At 39.9% G+C, this 16,521-nt stretch overlaps 1 protein-coding gene across 3 annotated transcripts in view; it reads left to right on the top strand.

Annotated features, from left to right (window-relative positions):
* The window catches only part of naprt (nicotinate phosphoribosyltransferase), an 18,000-nt gene extending 4,214 nt beyond the window's left edge, over positions 1-13,786 (top strand). Inside the window, exons 2-13 of one of the 3 annotated variants that reach the window (XM_061882921.1) lie at positions 1,345-1,472; positions 1,538-1,620; positions 3,375-3,505; positions 3,605-3,720; positions 5,817-6,013; positions 6,135-6,272; positions 6,355-6,439; positions 6,504-6,584; positions 6,653-6,755; positions 9,033-9,190; positions 12,772-12,879; positions 13,568-13,786. In XM_061882921.1, the coding sequence (XP_061738905.1) occupies positions 1,345-1,472; positions 1,538-1,620; positions 3,375-3,505; positions 3,605-3,720; positions 5,817-6,013; positions 6,135-6,272; positions 6,355-6,439; positions 6,504-6,584; positions 6,653-6,755; positions 9,033-9,190; positions 12,772-12,879; positions 13,568-13,681 (1,442 nt within the window). In that variant the 3' untranslated portion in view covers positions 13,682-13,786. Of the gene's footprint in view, positions 1-1,344; positions 1,473-1,537; positions 1,621-3,374; positions 3,506-3,604; positions 3,721-5,816; positions 6,014-6,131; positions 6,273-6,354; positions 6,440-6,503; positions 6,585-6,652; positions 6,756-9,032; positions 9,191-11,321; positions 12,734-12,771; positions 12,880-13,567 lie in introns of those variants that run through there. The other 2 variants (XM_061882920.1, XM_061882922.1) reach the window with 2 other exon arrangements.
* Positions 13,787-16,521: the final 2,735 nt, after the last annotated feature.

The following is a 16,521-nucleotide window of genomic DNA, read 5'->3' as shown; positions in this document are numbered from 1 at the left end:
TCTTGTTTGGTGTGGCTTCACAGCGTGGCGCATATTAGTAAGAGTGTTAAAGTTGTTTATATCACAACCATTAGTGTACTCTGTGTCACCCAGTATGCCTTGCAGTTGTGTGCGTGTTGCCGCGGAAACCACACACAACATGATGCTGGACTGACAAGCAGATGGTACATGTTGTAGAAGGCGACAAAGCCAATGGCTTCATAGCACGCCCTAATACTTATTAACTGGGTGACTGCCAGCAGTCATTCTAGAGAATAATAGCGTCTCCTATTGTCTTCTTCGCTTTGTGACACGGGTCTTAAGTGGCTCTTTGAATGGTAAAGGATACTGATTCCAGAACCATGTATATCAAATATTTCCGGATGGTTCAACCGCCACCCGCCCGAATCTAATTAAAATCTATTTTTTCGTTATGTCACCCGCCCGACCCGGGGTTTATCCGCAGACTCCGCGGATGAGACCCCAAAGCGCGCATCTCTAGTGAATATATGTGTATACGTATATACATGTGTATATATATGTCATATATATTTGTGTGTATGTATATATACATACTACTGTACACGCAACAATTACAATTAATTGCTGACAAAGTAATAGAAATGGTGCAGGTGTGCCCAGATTGTCATTCAGAAACCGTTTTTTAGAAACAGAACAGTGGACCCAAAACAGGTGATGTGAGAAGGTAAGCGAGCAAAACAGGAACCAACTGTAAACCCAGGAAAACAAAACAAACACAACTTACACTGCATATGATTTGGTTTTCAGTGACTATTGTGCACTGATTTTCGTATTCTGTGGGGCCAAAGAAAGTTGCGAGTGAAAACTCTATCAAAGAAAGTGAGAAACATTACTGAATTCAAGAAAAAAAATAGTTTGGGGCAGCCTGGCTCAGTTGGTAGAGTGGCTGTGCCAGCAACTTGAGGGTTCCAGGTTCGTTCTCCCCCACTTTATCAGTGTCACATTGGTTTAAATGTAACTTAAAGATGTTGATACTGGGTTTCACTGTATAAAGGGCTTTGAGTCTCTAAAGAAAAGCGCTAGATAATTGTAATCCACTTCACATTTGTATTCATGTATTTTGAATTTTTTTGTATAATGTGTTTTTTGTCCACCTCGGGATCCCCCAAGAAGATCTGGAATAAGTGGCTGGGAAAAGGGAAGTCTTTTACTTTTATTATAAGTGTGTTTATACCTGGCCTACAAATGGAGGAGCTGCTCCAACGTCCCCACATTCCAGCAACAACACGTGGTCACATTTGTTCCACGCTTGTTAGATTTACCCTGAAATGTTTGCACGTGACACGTTCGAGGTCCTTTTCCTTGTGTGCTTGGTCAACGTAGACGTGGACTTCCTGCGTTCCGTCTTGCCGCCAGCCACCGACCCGGCCTTCTTCCAGTTCCTGCGAGGTCTGGACTGTTCGGGCGTCACGCTGCGCGCCGTCCCAGAGGGCACGGTGGTCTTTGCCCGGGTAAGGGGATCAGGGTTGTGGTGGGCCCGTGGAGGCTTGAAGGGTCTGAACTGTGTTGTTTGCAGGAGCCTCTGATGGAAGTTACTGGTCCGCTGATTGTGGTTCAGTTGTTGGAGACCAGTCTGCTTTGTCTGGTCAACTACGCCAGGTGACGTCTTACGTATGATCTTATGCAGAACAACACAAGTGGAATACATTGGATTGATTTGATCTCTTATTCAACTGACAAAATGCTGTTGCAAACAACCTACCCTAGTCATGGTGCACAAAAATAAAAATATAAATAAAAAATCCAACTAACACCAAATGTCACTGAACTTTGTGGATATTATAAAAAAAACATTCATTCCCCCCCCCCAAAAAAATCAATATACTTTCATCCGTTACAAAACATGATTGGGAAAAATGCAAAACACTCTCCACACATTCTTTTTTGGCACACTTTAGCTGCTTGATATTTTTGATTGATTCCAAAAGTTTAAGGAGGTTCTCACGGAAGTAAACAATGTAGAAGTCAAACTTTCACATTCTCTTAATATCCAATTATATTAATTATATATCCATATAATATGTACACATACTGTATGAATGTATTGGCTGTATATTTATAGTCTCTCTCTCTCTCTCTCTCTCTTTATGTATATCTATCTATCCATCTATCCATCTATCTATCTATCTATCTATCTATCTATCTATCTATCTATCTATCTATCTATCTATCTATCTATCTATCTCTTTCTTTCTATCTCTCTATCTCTCTATCTCTATCTCTCTATCTCTCTATCTCTCCTTCTCTCTCTCTCTCTCTCTCTCTTTATGTATATCTATCTATCCATCTATCCATCTATCTATCTATCTATCTATCTATCTATCTATCTATCTATCTATCTATCTATCTATCTCTTTCTTTCTATCTCTCTATCTCTCTATCTCTATCTCTCTATCTCTCTATCTCTCCTTCTCTCTCTCTCTCTCTCTGACTCTGTCTCTCTCTCTGTTTATCTATTAATATCTCTCTCTATCATGTATCTATCTCTCTATTGATCTATCTATTTCTCTTTTTCTCTCTGACTCTATCCATTTATCTATTTATCTCTCTTGCTCCCTACCCCCCCTCTTTCTCTCTCTGTTAAATAAAACACACAAGGTTGGTCTTCTTTTCCATTTTAGTAAAGTCATTTACAAAAGGTAAACATGCTAGGCTACTCGGAGCAAGCAGATACACAACAGCTAAGCAGACAATAGCAGACAAGCTAGACGTATGTAATAAGTGTGCTTGATTGAAGAATATTGCGGTCTAAAACAGCACATTTGTCAATGCAAACAAGTATCAAATAATTATCAATCAATCAATCAATCAACGTTTACTTATATAGCCCTAAATCACTAGTGTCTCAAAGGGCTGCACAAACCACCACGACATCCTCGGTAGGCCCACATACGGGCAAGGAAAACTCACACCCAGTGGGACATCGGTGACAATAATGATCCAGTGGGACGTCTGTGACAATAATGATTATGAGAACCTTAGAGAGGAGGAAAGCAATGGATGTCGAGCGGGTCTAACATGATACTGTGAAAGTTAGGTATTACAACAAAGGTGTTTGCATCAATCGACTTACTCTTCTGACATCCCTCACTGCAAAATGAAAGTATGTAATATGATTTTATTGCTGATGTTGTATCTAATTAATATGCGTACAGGCTAATACTCAAATGTACAATATAGGTATCGTATTGCAAGTGGAAAAAGTCGTATCGGGAGAGCTCTAACAATAATGATATTATATATAATTGCAGTTGCATGAACATGAAAAGTGGACACAAATGGTCAACACAAAAGCCAGTCGGTTTTTATTTGAACTTTTTTTTTTAATAAAACAGAATGTTTGGTTCTTGTAGTTTAGTTTGCAGTAACGCTGCCCGCTTCCGCCTGGCAACTGGCCACAAGAGGAAACTTCTGGAGATGGGTCTCAGAAGGGCTCAGGGGCCAGATGGAGGGCTGACGGCGTCCAGATACTCTTATATTGGAGGTGATTGTTGCCTGCTAGCCAAGGCCGTACTCTTGGTGTACTTTGTACTTTACTACTGCTGCACTTCTACTACCACTCTGCCATGATCCTGTCTTTCAGGCTTTGATATGACCAGTAATGTTCAGGCTGGTTTGCTGTTTGGGGTCCCAGTTTCAGGGACTATGGCTCACTCGTACGTCACCTCTTTCACGTCTCTGGAGGAGGCCCTGCCCCAAGTGAGTATCTGCGGTCTAATCCGCTGATGTAATGCTGCTAGAACAAGTCCATGGACAGAATTTGTAGACACAGCCATGTTGTTGAGGGTGTCTGCAGGATCTGATTCTTGTTATATGGATGATACGGTCCCGATGTCCTCATCCAGCTGTGACAATCAGCGTTGTGTTTCTTAGCCGGAATGTGGAAGCAAGGCCTTGACACAGGCGGTGGTGTTGAAGTATCCCGCCAACTTGTTCTTGAGCGATGGAAGGCTGGAGAGTGAGATCGAAAGGATCAGTTGTTGGAATGCAGTCTCTGTACCAGACCAAGGGAGAGCTGAGCCTCTCAAGTCCAGGACTTACGGGCTTTTAAAGGACCGCATGACACAACACTTTCTTTGTCATTTTGAGCAGTGGTCCCAAACCTTTCTGGGCCCACGGTGTTGATTGTGTTGGGTCAAACTCCTGACTCATGTAAGATCTTCTAGCAAAGATCTTCCAGTAATAAAATATATAAATCTAATACTATTATGTTTAGCGACGTATGACCAGTGGTTGGCCACACTAGTGGGATGCACATTATTCTCAGGTTAGGTTTGACCCGCAGCATTTTAGTTTGACTCCTGTGCTTTTTTATTAGTAGTAGTGGTACTATTAGTAGTAGAATGTGTGGTAGTACTACTAGTAGCAGTAGTAATAGTTGTAGGTGTCTTTTGGCCCATCCCATCATCAAGCGATTCTCATGCTGGATTTGTTTGGCGTAGTTTTTTTTGTTTGGCGTAGATTTTTTTACACCACATTCCAATGGTTCTAATGGTTCGATCTCTCCAGTGATTTAATTGGTTTCAGTGATTCCAATAAGTTCAGTTGTTCAGTTAGTCCCAGTGGTTGCATAGGTTCCAATGGAGCCACTGGCTCCAGTTGTCCCAGTGGCTTCATTAGTTCCAATGGTTTGATCTTTCCAGTAATTTCATTAGTTCCAGTGGTTTCAGTGATTCCAATAGTTCCAGCTGTTCCATTGTTTCCAGTTATTACAATGGTTCTAATAGTTTCAATGATTCCAATGGTTTCAGTTGTCCAGTGTTTACAAAGGTTTTGGTGATTCTAATGGTTCCAAAGTTTTCAGTTATTCCATGGTTCCAGTGGTTTCAATAATTCCAAATGTGTTAGTGACGCCAATGGTTCCAGTGACTCCAGTGGTTCCAATAGGTCCAGTTGTTCTATTGGTCCAAGTGGTTGCAAGTATTCCAATGCTTCGGTCAGTTACATTGTTTCAGTGTTTCCAGTGGTTTCATTGATTCCAGTGTTTCCAATGGTTTTGGTGATTCTAATGGTTCCAATGTTGTTATTAATACCATGTTTCCAATGGTTTCAGTATCTCCAGTGATTTCAAGGGTTCCAATATTTCCAGTGGTTCCAGTGATTCCAAAGTTCCAGTTCCAATGGTTCTAGTAGTTCAAATTGTTACAATGGTTCCAGAGATCTGAGTAATTAAAGTGTTTACAATGGTTGCAGGGATTCATATGGTTCCATTTATTCAAGTCATTCCAATGGTTCCAGCAATTTTAATGTTTTCAATGATTCCGGTGGTTCCAATAATTCTAGTAGTTAAAATTTTTATAATGGTTCCAGAGATCTCAGTAGTTAGTGTTTACAATGGTTTTAGGGATTCGTGTAGTACCAGTGTTTCAAGTAATTCCAACGGTTCCAATGTCTTCAATGGTTTCAATAGTTCTAGCGGTTCAAATGGTTCCAATGTTTACAATGGTTTCAGTGATTACAATTGTTACTCTAGTTTCAATGGTTCCAGTGGTTACTATAGTTTCAGTAGTTGCAGTGGTTACAATGGTTCCAGTGGTCTAGCATTTCCAATGGTTACTATAGTTCCAGTAGTTGCGGTGGTTACAATGGTTCCACTGATTCCAGTGGTCTAGCGTTTCCAATGGTTACTATAGTTTCAGTAATTCCAGTGGTTCAAATGATTCCAGTGATTCCAGTGGTCTAGCCTTTCCAATGTTTTCAGTGGTTCCATTGTTCCAGTGGGTCAAATGGTTCCAATTTCATCCATAGTTCACACATGCCCCGTCAGTAATCTGCAAATTTTCATTACCAATCAGACTCTTGTCGCTGTGAACGGGAACCGTGACCCGGTAGACTTAATCTCGCTCACCAAGAGTTGGCTGAGTCGAGTGTGTAAGCTTCTGGGGGCGGACCCTGAGAAGATCCACGAAGGGGAGTTGGCGGCATTCCTGTCTTACGCCATCGCCTACCCCCAGAATTTCCTGCCAGTGATTGACAGCTACAGTGTCCCCTGGTAATTGTAAAAGTTAATGTCTTACCAATGGAATGTCAGGCATCGACATTTAATAAGCAACAGACAACTCAAATAAATAAAGGTCTTAGTTTAAGTTGTGGTGGTTTTTTTGCTTCAGCAGTGGTCTGTTGAACTTCTGTGCCGTGGCGTTGTCGCTGTGTGAACTGGGCTACAGACCGCTGGGAGTTCGATTGGACAGCGGGGATCTCTGCAAGCAATCGCTGGTGGTCCGAAGTGTCCTGAGACTCTGCAGTGAGCAGTGAGTGAGGTGCCAGCGTGCTCATTTCTCCCCCCCCAAACTGTAGATGTTGTTATTATTATCAAATCTTTACGTTCTCTAGTTTCTCCATCTCGGCCTTCGACTCGCTGACCATTGTTGGGAGCAACAACATCTCAGAGCAAACCATGGTGGAACTCAACACCAAGGTGACAAACGTTTCCTTCTTCGTCCCTCGTATCTGTCCTCGCTCCTCACGTGCTCATCCCTCAGGAGAACGAAATCGACGTGGTCGGTGTTGGAACGCATCTGGTCACCTGCACCAAACAGCCCTCGCTGGGTTGTGTGTACAAGGTGCTTCAAAGAAAAACAGCCTGAGTGGTTGTGGTTCTGTGGGGTTTACGTTGTGTTTTGTGTGGAAGCTCGTGGAGGTACAAGGCAAGCCAAGGATGAAGATCAGCGAGGATCCGGAGAAGAGCACGGTCCCAGGAAGGAAAGCAGTCTACAGGCTGAGTGACGCCGACGGTAAGAACAGTCACTTGTTGTGTGAACTATTTGTTACAAGCTGAGTCATCATTAATATAACCTTGGCATTAGAATTAGTCATCGGATAGATAGCGGATCGATACTGAAAGCTCGAATATAGATTCTCAAATCAAAATATCAATACTTTTCATACTTTAGTTCAGGGCTGTCCAAACATTTTTTACCATGCTTAAAAGTCAAAGTATGCGGCGGCCATATTGATATATTTTTATTTCAACGTGGGACCTGTTGTAATTTTTTATTAAAAGAAAAATTTAATAATTTTTCAAACTGAGACTCAGTGAATTTGGCTCTTTTTCTGTAAAGAACATATATCAGAATACATATTTAATGACCACACACCATACATCCCCCCTACACATTTCTATTACATATAAGATGTCTGGGTCCGCTGAACCCGGGGCTAATAGAAGTGTGGAAATTGATGTTCTGTGTACCACACACACATACACACACACACACACATACACACACACACACACACACACACACACACACACACACACACACACACACACACACACACACACACACACACACACACTCTCACACAGAGCAGGCCTGGACAGGAGGAGGACAGAGTGTAGGTACACAGAAGATCAGAGGGTCAAATGTGCGAGAAAATGAGAGCAGACAGTGTAGACAGACAATGTTGAAACCTTTTGTGGGAACCACAGGTGCAGAAACACAAAAGAAGAATCTCTGTGGGATGCAGAAACTGGCAGATAAAAAGCGCGATATAAATCTAATCCATTATTATTATTATTATTATTATTATTATTATTATTATTATTATTCCACTTATACCATGGTATAAGTGGAATTTCAACGTTACACTAAAGGCAATTAGAAAAATCCTTGTTCAGCTGAAGCATTTAAGTTCGACCTTTAAAACAAATTTATACATCTGACCCTTTAAAATACACCCCCCTTTTTAAGACTAGTTGATTTGCCGCTTATCTTATCTGCCCCCCCATCCCATGTAGAGAGGTTATCAGTTTCCACGAAGGAGGCACTGAGTTAAAGTTAAAGTAGCAATGATTGTCACACACACACTTGGTGTGGCGAAAGTATCCTCTGCATTTGACCCATCACCCTTGATCACCCCCTGGGAGGTGAGGGGAGCAGTGAGCAGCAGCTGTGGCCACGCTCGGGAATAATTTTTGGTGATTTAACCCCAACTTCCAACCCTTGATGCTGAGTGCCAAGCAGCGAGGTTTTTTTTAGTCTTTGGTATGACTCGGCCGGGGTTTGAACTCCCAACCTACCCATGTCAGGGCGGACACTCTAACCACTAGGCCAGTGGTTCTAAACCATTTTTCAGTCATGTACCCCATGTGAACATTTTTTTAATTCAAGTACCCCCTAATCAGTGCAAAGCATTTATGGTTGAAAAAAAAGAGATAAAGAAGTAAAATACAGCACTATGTCATCACTTTCTGATTTATTAAATTGTATAACTGTGCAAAATATTTGTAGTGGTCTTTCTTCAACTATTTGGAAAACAATACATATATATAAATAACTAAAAACTTGTTGAAAAATAAACAAGTGATTCAATTATAAATAAATATTTCTAATCAGCAGCTTAAAGTGCCTTCTTTGGGGATTGTAATAGAGATCCATCTGGATTCATCAACTTACTTCTAAACATTTCTTCATACATCTTTAACATCAATATTTATGGATCATGTCCACAAAAAATCTAGCTGTCAACACTGAATATTGTATTTTTGCATTTCTTTTCACACTTTATGACCTTACATGCATATTTTGTTGAAGTATTATTCAATAAATATATTTATAAAGGATTTTTCAATTGTTGCTATTTTTAGAATATTTTAGAAAAATCTCACGTACCCCTTGGCATACCTTCTAGTACCCCATTTGAGAACCACTGAGTAGAAACTATCTGTTTCAAGTCAGGACCAGGGGTGGACTACTCTGTTTCTCATGGTTTCCATTGGGTTGAGTTTTTTTCTTGTCGTTGTGATTAGGGGCTATATAAATAAAGTTTGATTTATTTCAACTATTTTCCCTAAAAGAAAGATTAAGGCTAGAAAGTGTGTTTTATTGAATTACTTGATTGATTACTAAAATAATTCCTAAAAATGTCTGACTTTAATGTATTTGGTGTGGGGTGGGTACTCACCTAGTTCTTCACTGCCAATCATCTTCAAATGAAACAACTTTTGGTCCAATCCAAGCATTTTTTCTGTTATGGACGATAAAGACGATACATTTTCACTTGGGCAGGACATCCTTTTCTGGACCTGCTGTGTCTGGCACTGGAGTCTCCGCCCGAGGCCGGCCGTCCTGTGATCTGCCATCCTCTGGGCGCCTGTGACACGCCTCTCACCGTCACGCCAGCTGAGGTCACCTGTCTTCGCCAGGAAATGTTTACAAAAGGGCAGGTGCGTGTAATATGCCGTCAAAAAAAATGGCCGTACAAATGACGGCAAGCTATGAAGTGGCATCAATAAAATGCCGTAAAATCAAAACTTCCACTTCAAAAATACCAAAAGAAAAACAAAGTAGATTTCAAAATGTAATAAATGTATTATTTGGCAAAAATCATTTCAATGAAACTTTTTCAAAAGAGCTTACAGGTTAGAAAAGATCATTCTGTTTGCTTGCAGATGGCCAAAACATTTTTTTTCCAAAATGTATTCTTTTAAGAAAATAAGTGTGTGTGTTTGTATGTATGTACGTATGTATGTATAAATATATGTATATATATATATATATATATATATATATATATATATATATATATATATATATATATTACAGATGCGCGGATAGGCAATTATATCATCCGCAACCGCATCACTAAAGTGGTCATACACCCAAACCGTTTTATCAAAGCCACAGCCGCCCGCCGGTTGTTATATATCTAATATAGACGACGCAAGGCATTAGTGAGGTTAGAAAGTGTAACTCCCTCCAAATAGCACAGACACAATGGCTTTCCTGAAATGATTTATTTGAAGGCTTCCTTTCCCTTCAAATTCACAGTGAAAACTGTAATAAATACAGCACGTTACAATTGTAAAAATAATAACATGCACAGCATGTGGATCAAACATTTTACCAAGTAAAATACCAACAAATGACAAATACCTCGTTGTGTATATATATATATATATATATATATATATATATATATATATATATATATATATATATATATATATATATATATATATATATATATATATATATATATATATATATATATATATATATGTGTATATGTATATATATGTGTATATATATATGTATATGTATATATGTATATATATGTGTATATATATGTGTATATATATATGTATATGTATATATGTATATATATGTATATATATATATATGTATATAAATATGTGTCAGGCTTTCCTCTGACAGTTTGACTACGTTTTAGTTTTTTCCTCTGCATTTGTTTGTTTCCTCTGTGTTTAGTATCTCCTGTCTTTAGTTCCTGTCTAGTGCTCTTATTTTGGTTCGGCTTCCTGTCTGTCTCCCTATGTCCTGTTTTCACTCAGCTGCGGCTGATTGGCATCTGGTCACACCTGATGTCAATCAGCCAGCTCCTAATTTACCTGCTTTGTTCCTCCAGTCAGGGCGGGATCATTTGTATTGTCGTGTCAATGTCATTTTCTACTTGTCATTCCTACTGGTCCTGTGATTGCAGCGTAGCGGTAAGCTATATTTGGTAAATGTTTGTAGCTTACTGTTTTTTGTTCCCTGCTTCCGATTTGTTTGTTCATAGCCCTTAGTTTGTTATATCCGCCCACGTGCGTGCTTTTTGTTTGTACCCTTTGTTTGTTGTAGTTGTAGTATTTTAAATTAAAACCATGTTTTCCCATTCAATGCCTGCCTCCATTTCTGCATCTTGGGGTTCGTCACCAAATAACTCTGACATATGTATGTATGTGTGTGTATGTAGGTGTGGGAAAAATCACAAGACTACTTCCTCTCTACAGAACTGTTTCATGAGGGGTTCCCTCAATCATCAGGAGATTTTAATGGAAGCATTCACATACAATGGTTTATATAGGGCACAGAGTGGGTGGGTACAGGCAGGTGTAGGGTGTGGTGATTGGCTCATGGGTTACCTAGCAGGTGTTTCCGTCTGTGGGGCATGTTGAAATGATTTCACTGCGCTTGTTGAGGGATGACAGGTCTGGATGATATATAATAAACAGTTTCTCTTTTAAGCATAGGTTGCATCTTTTATTACCACTGTTGTAAGGTGTGCTGGATGCAAGAATTTGCCATGTTATTGAATATTCAACATTATTGTTATTCAATAACATGGCACATTTTTGCATCCATATATATATATATATATATATATGTATATATGTATTTGTGTGTGTGCGTGTGCTTCTGTATTTTATCTACGTATATATAATAGGGGTGTCCCGATCCAATATTGATATAGCATATTAGTTCGTTATCAACAAAAAAGCAGATTGGGATCTAACAAAGGTCTTAATTCATTCTCTTTCTATGCCACATCAATGTGGAATGCACTCCCAACAGGTATAAAAGTAAGTGCATCTCTATCCTCCTTCAAAAGGGCACTAAAACAACACCTGCAGACAACTTCAACCCGAGACTAACACCCTCCCCCCACCACATCCCACCTGCCCGGATTGTAAATAATCAAACCTTATGCTATGTGAACTGACTATGTTCTCTGCTGGCTGTACATATCCTACTAAGTCACACAGACACTGTTTCAATGTCCACTTCTCTCACATGATATCATTGTTGACTGAAGTACTGATATCAACCAAACCTAACTCCACCCCCCGGATTGTAAATAATGTAAATAATTCAATGTATATACTATGATGATTAACTTGTGTGATGACTGTATTATGTTGATAGTATATATTTGTAACATGAATTGATTAACGTGGACCCCGACTTAAACAAGTTGAAAAACGTATTGGAGTGTTACTATTTAGTGGTCAATTGTAGGGAATATGTACTGTACTGTGCAATCTACTAATAAAAGTTTCAATCAATTGAAAAACTAGTTTGCTAACTCGTTGCCATTTACCTTTGCTATTGGTACTAAATATATCAACTTTTTTGTCTATTTGTGCTTCACGCTTAAAATGTTTGTCTTTGGCCCAGCGCCCTTTGGCACCTTTTTACCTTGGCCCCTGATCTAAAATGTCTGGCCCTAGTCGTCCTGCAGCGCTTTGACTTGTGTAAAGTTGGACAGCCAGGTATTATCTACAGTAAATATCCTAAGGCCATTTAGGAAAGGCAAACATGGTTTGCTGCACAACAGCTAAGTACTCAATAGCACAGAAGCTAGACACTGCTAGATTGGACAATTTTGCAGTCTAAAACTCACATTTGTAAACCCAAACAAATATCAATTGTAGCTGCATACTACTTACACATACATCAAGGCAGAAGTCTATTAGAAATGACCCAGTAACAAACGTGTCCGCATCATTCAGCAGACTGTCACATGAGCTCAATTTAATGAATTTTTGTGGCCACAAGGTGTCGCCAAAAACATTTACCACTCCACTTAGTTCAGCCCTAATGGTTGATAATACATAGGTCAGCGTTTTTTTTTTTCATTTTTTGTCCTTACCATTGTTTTTCTCTTTTTGAGTCATTTAAGTGGATCTTTTCTCAAATTCAAACTACAAATTAATAAAAGTATCTGCAATATGCTTCTTTTGTATTAGAAGTGAATAATTTCAGATTTCTCATTTTTTTGTCCCTTTTGAAAAGTGTATCAATGTACTTCATGTAAAATAAAACTAATTCAAATATAATATACACCTCATTGTACATTTAACACAGGTAGGAAGTCAGCTGGGGTTACTTTTCCAGCCTTCTGATTGGACAAAACCGACATGACAGCCAGTGAATGTGTTTTTCACATTTTTTTTTCCAAACAACACAAGTTTGTTAAAAAAAATTGGTGTCTGAAATGATCCGTGTCTCACACACTTGGTAGGTTACACAACCTCTGAGCAGCACTGCACAATCCAAGGAACAAGTCCAAAAGTCCCTGCAGGAGTTGCACCCTCGACATAAGCGGCTGCAAGAGCCTGACTCTTACACAGTGAGTGTGACACACACACACACACACACACACACACCACACACACACACACACACACAGACAGACAGGCAGGTTATCATTAGGAATGGGGATCAAGTTGTTGTTCATGACTTGTGGGGACCAGCCTTTCTCCAGGTTGTGGAGGCCTAACAAAAAAGGTGTAAAATGTCCACTGGCCAGTTAGCTCATACACGTCTTTAAATCTCTGGATTGATGAAGTCATGTGCTGTTCATACTTACTGGGGACCCTGGGGGAAAAGAGTTAATGTGGTTATTGGGGACCAAATTTCAATAATTTAGCATAATTCACACAAATTTGTACGTGACTACTGAAGACCATTTAAAAAATTTCAAATTAAAATAGTTCAAATTAAATATGACATGATGCAAATGTGCAAATGTCTCCCACTCAAACTAACCAGTAAACATGTTTTATGAGCCAAAGCTTAAAAATCACTTGGCATCTTCAGAATGGATCTGACTATCATTTAAAAAGGTTTCCCTTTAGGGGACCTGTGTTTTGTCCCCATACTGTCAGAGGTCCCCTAAAGGTGACTGTGTAAACAGAGCTATGTCCCCATTAAGTCAGCATTGCCAGAACACACACACACACACACACACACACACACACACACGTTACTGTAATTTTTCAGCGCAAAAAGACTGATTGGGTCTTTCTTTCCACCAGGTGGCGCTATCGGAGAAGCTTCACATGTTGGTTAGGGATCTCAGGAGAGGAATCACAAATAAGAACAATGTTGTTTTGCCCACTAAAAAAAATATATTTTATCTTGTTTGTTGATGTTGTTGCATTGTCAACATAAATATAACTTGAATAACACTCAAATGTTTTTTTTTATTTTTTTAACCACAATAAATTGATTTTTTTTACTCAGTTAAAAATGATGGTTGTGGGACTCAGATCCATTATTTATATTAATACAATTATATTTGCAGGGTCACCAAACTCTTAACAGTGCTGAGGCACCAGGGGGCGCCAACTACTCACCTTTGGATTATTGACTGAGCGAGGAGTGTGACTCTTTTGGCACATAACTATTCGATTTGATTCCGATTCCCAGGGTGACCATTCGACTCGAAATTGATTCTCGCAATGAATTATTTGGTAAAATTATTTTAATGAAACTTGTTCAAAGGAGGTTACAGGTTCGAAAAGCTTCTTCTGATTGCATGGAGGTGGCCAAAACATCTTTTTTCAAAATTGATTCTTATGAAAAAAAAATGTGTGTGTGTGTGTGTGTATATATATATATATATATATATATACACATACACATATACACGCACACTTTTTTTTTCATAAGAATCAATTTTGAAAAAAAGATGTGTATATATAACGTGTGTGTGTGTATATATAAATATATATACACACACCTATATATATGTGTGTGTGTGTGTGTATATATATATATATATATATATATACTGTATACACAAACGCACGTGTATATATTGTCAGACATTTTAAAACAAGCTATTAGTGCACTTTTGTGCAACAACACTAAATTCTAGTGCACTTTTTGTAGAGAACGCCACTACAGTAGTTAAGAAAAAAATAAAGTGCACTTTTGTGCATGATGTCACACAAGATATTTCAATAAGTGTCAAATAAAATGAGCTGCATAATAGGAAATCAAATAGTGTATGTACTTTACTATGTGGTAGGTTCCTGCGGACGTTATCTCCTTTGGTTGTGACAATTTTTTTAATACGGTGTTGATGTGGAAATGGAAGACGCCAGGCTCAATTTGGTCAGTGCTGGTTGCTTTGGCGTTTTTTTGGGGTGTGTCACCGGCTGGAGATGTTGACATGCAGAGTTTCAAGCCCTCCTTATTCTCTAGCGGGTTGACTTTTCAAATGATTCTACAAATTAGTAGTGCTGCTACTTTTTGGAGCAACGCTTTTGCCGCATAGTTGACATATTACAGTTGTCTGTTCGACAACTTCCCGCTTGAAGCCAAACCACCGCCAGATGACGAACCCCAAGCTGTTTTTCTTTGGAATTAATTCTTCATTTGTTACCAGATTCGCACCTTCCCTCTCTCGTATTACACTCGCATCACAGTTAACATTACCCAATGCCGCTACCTCTCTGCTTCTCGAGGGCGTGTGCAAGCGGGACAGTATGTGAGGTATGTAAGAAGGTGCGCTTGTTTTATGTCTCTGTGAGAAGGAGAGACAAGAAAGAGTGAGACGAGCCTGCAGTGTAATGCCAGCAGCTAAAAGCAGCCACAGTAGTCATTTTCTACATCGCACGGAGACAAACTCACAATACATCGACTATATTCCATATATCTCTCAGTCAAAGATAAAAAACAAATACAAAATTGTGTTCTGCCAGAAGTTAGTCAATATGAGAGCGGTCATGACAGATGCAAGATCAGCTGTCATGTTGTCTGCATCGTCACTCTTAAAGGGGAACGGCACTTTTTTGGAATAACGTACTCATCAAAACTTGTCATATTTCCAGCAATGATGGGGTGGATTTGTCCTTTGTGCCTCCTAGTGGGAGCTCCTGCGCTCACTTTTCATTCTCCCTGATGTGCTTTTACTGACTTCTCAAATGAATCTAGACAGTCCTGTTAATCCAACCCCCCCACAGATTGTCTTGTTTGTTTGGCCATCTGCCCGCTGACCTCCTGCCAGCCTGCATTTCCACAACGCGCTTGATGGCAGTGACACGGAACTTGGTGCATCCCACTCCGCTTGACCACCGTCATACTGCGGGCCGTGCTCTCTTATTTATACACACGCTTCACGCAAAGTGGGGACCTACGCAGAGTACGTGATTTGGGATATTTTCCCACGTCTCAGCATAATGGAACGGCTTAGAAATGACCGGCTTTGGCCTTGGTTCTGCTCGAAGAATATAGTTAGTTGGAGCCTATCTCAGCTGCATTCGGGCAGAAGGCGGTATACACCCTGGACAAGTCGCCACCTCGATCATCTTAGGACCAACACAGATAGACAGACAACATTCACACACTAGGGACCATTTAGTGTTGCCAATCAACCTATCCCCAGGTGCATGTCTTTGGAGGTGGGAGGGGCCTATCCCCAGATACATGTCTTTGGAGGTGGGAGGGGCCTATCCCCAGGTGCATGTCTTTGGAGGTGGGAGGGGCCTATCCCCAGATACATGTCTTTGGAGGTGGGAGGGGCCTATCCCCAGGTGCATGTCTTTGGAGGTGGGAGGGGCCTATCCCCAGGTGCATGTCTTTGGAGGTGGGAGGAAGCTGGAGTACGCGGAGGGAACCCACGCAGTCACAGGGAGATCATGCAAACTGCACACAGAAAGATCCCGAGCCCGGATTGAACTCGAGACTACTCCTGTGCCACCGTGCTGCCCCACTTTCAGTGTATTCAGAGTATTATTGGTTCTGTGACGCGGATAGTACTTTAAAAAACTTGCATTTGCCCCCTCTAAACAGCAGCATTTTAACATGTAACCGTCCTTTCAAAGAGAAGAAATATTGTATGAAAAATAATATGAGAGAATGTAGTACTAACATGTTACTACAGTAGTTTTATGAAGTAATGTAATAACTATGGGGTATGGGACTGTCTGATTGTGGCGCTCCACTTCCTGTATGATCAGTGTCAGAGCTTGGTCCACATTGC

This window comes from Nerophis ophidion, linkage group LG22, assembly GCF_033978795.1.
Source record: "Nerophis ophidion isolate RoL-2023_Sa linkage group LG22, RoL_Noph_v1.0, whole genome shotgun sequence".
Classification (NCBI taxonomy): Eukaryota; Metazoa; Chordata; class Actinopteri; order Syngnathiformes; family Syngnathidae; genus Nerophis; species Nerophis ophidion.
Note: the sequence above shows the minus strand (reverse complement) of the source record. Positions and strands in the feature narration are given on the sequence as shown.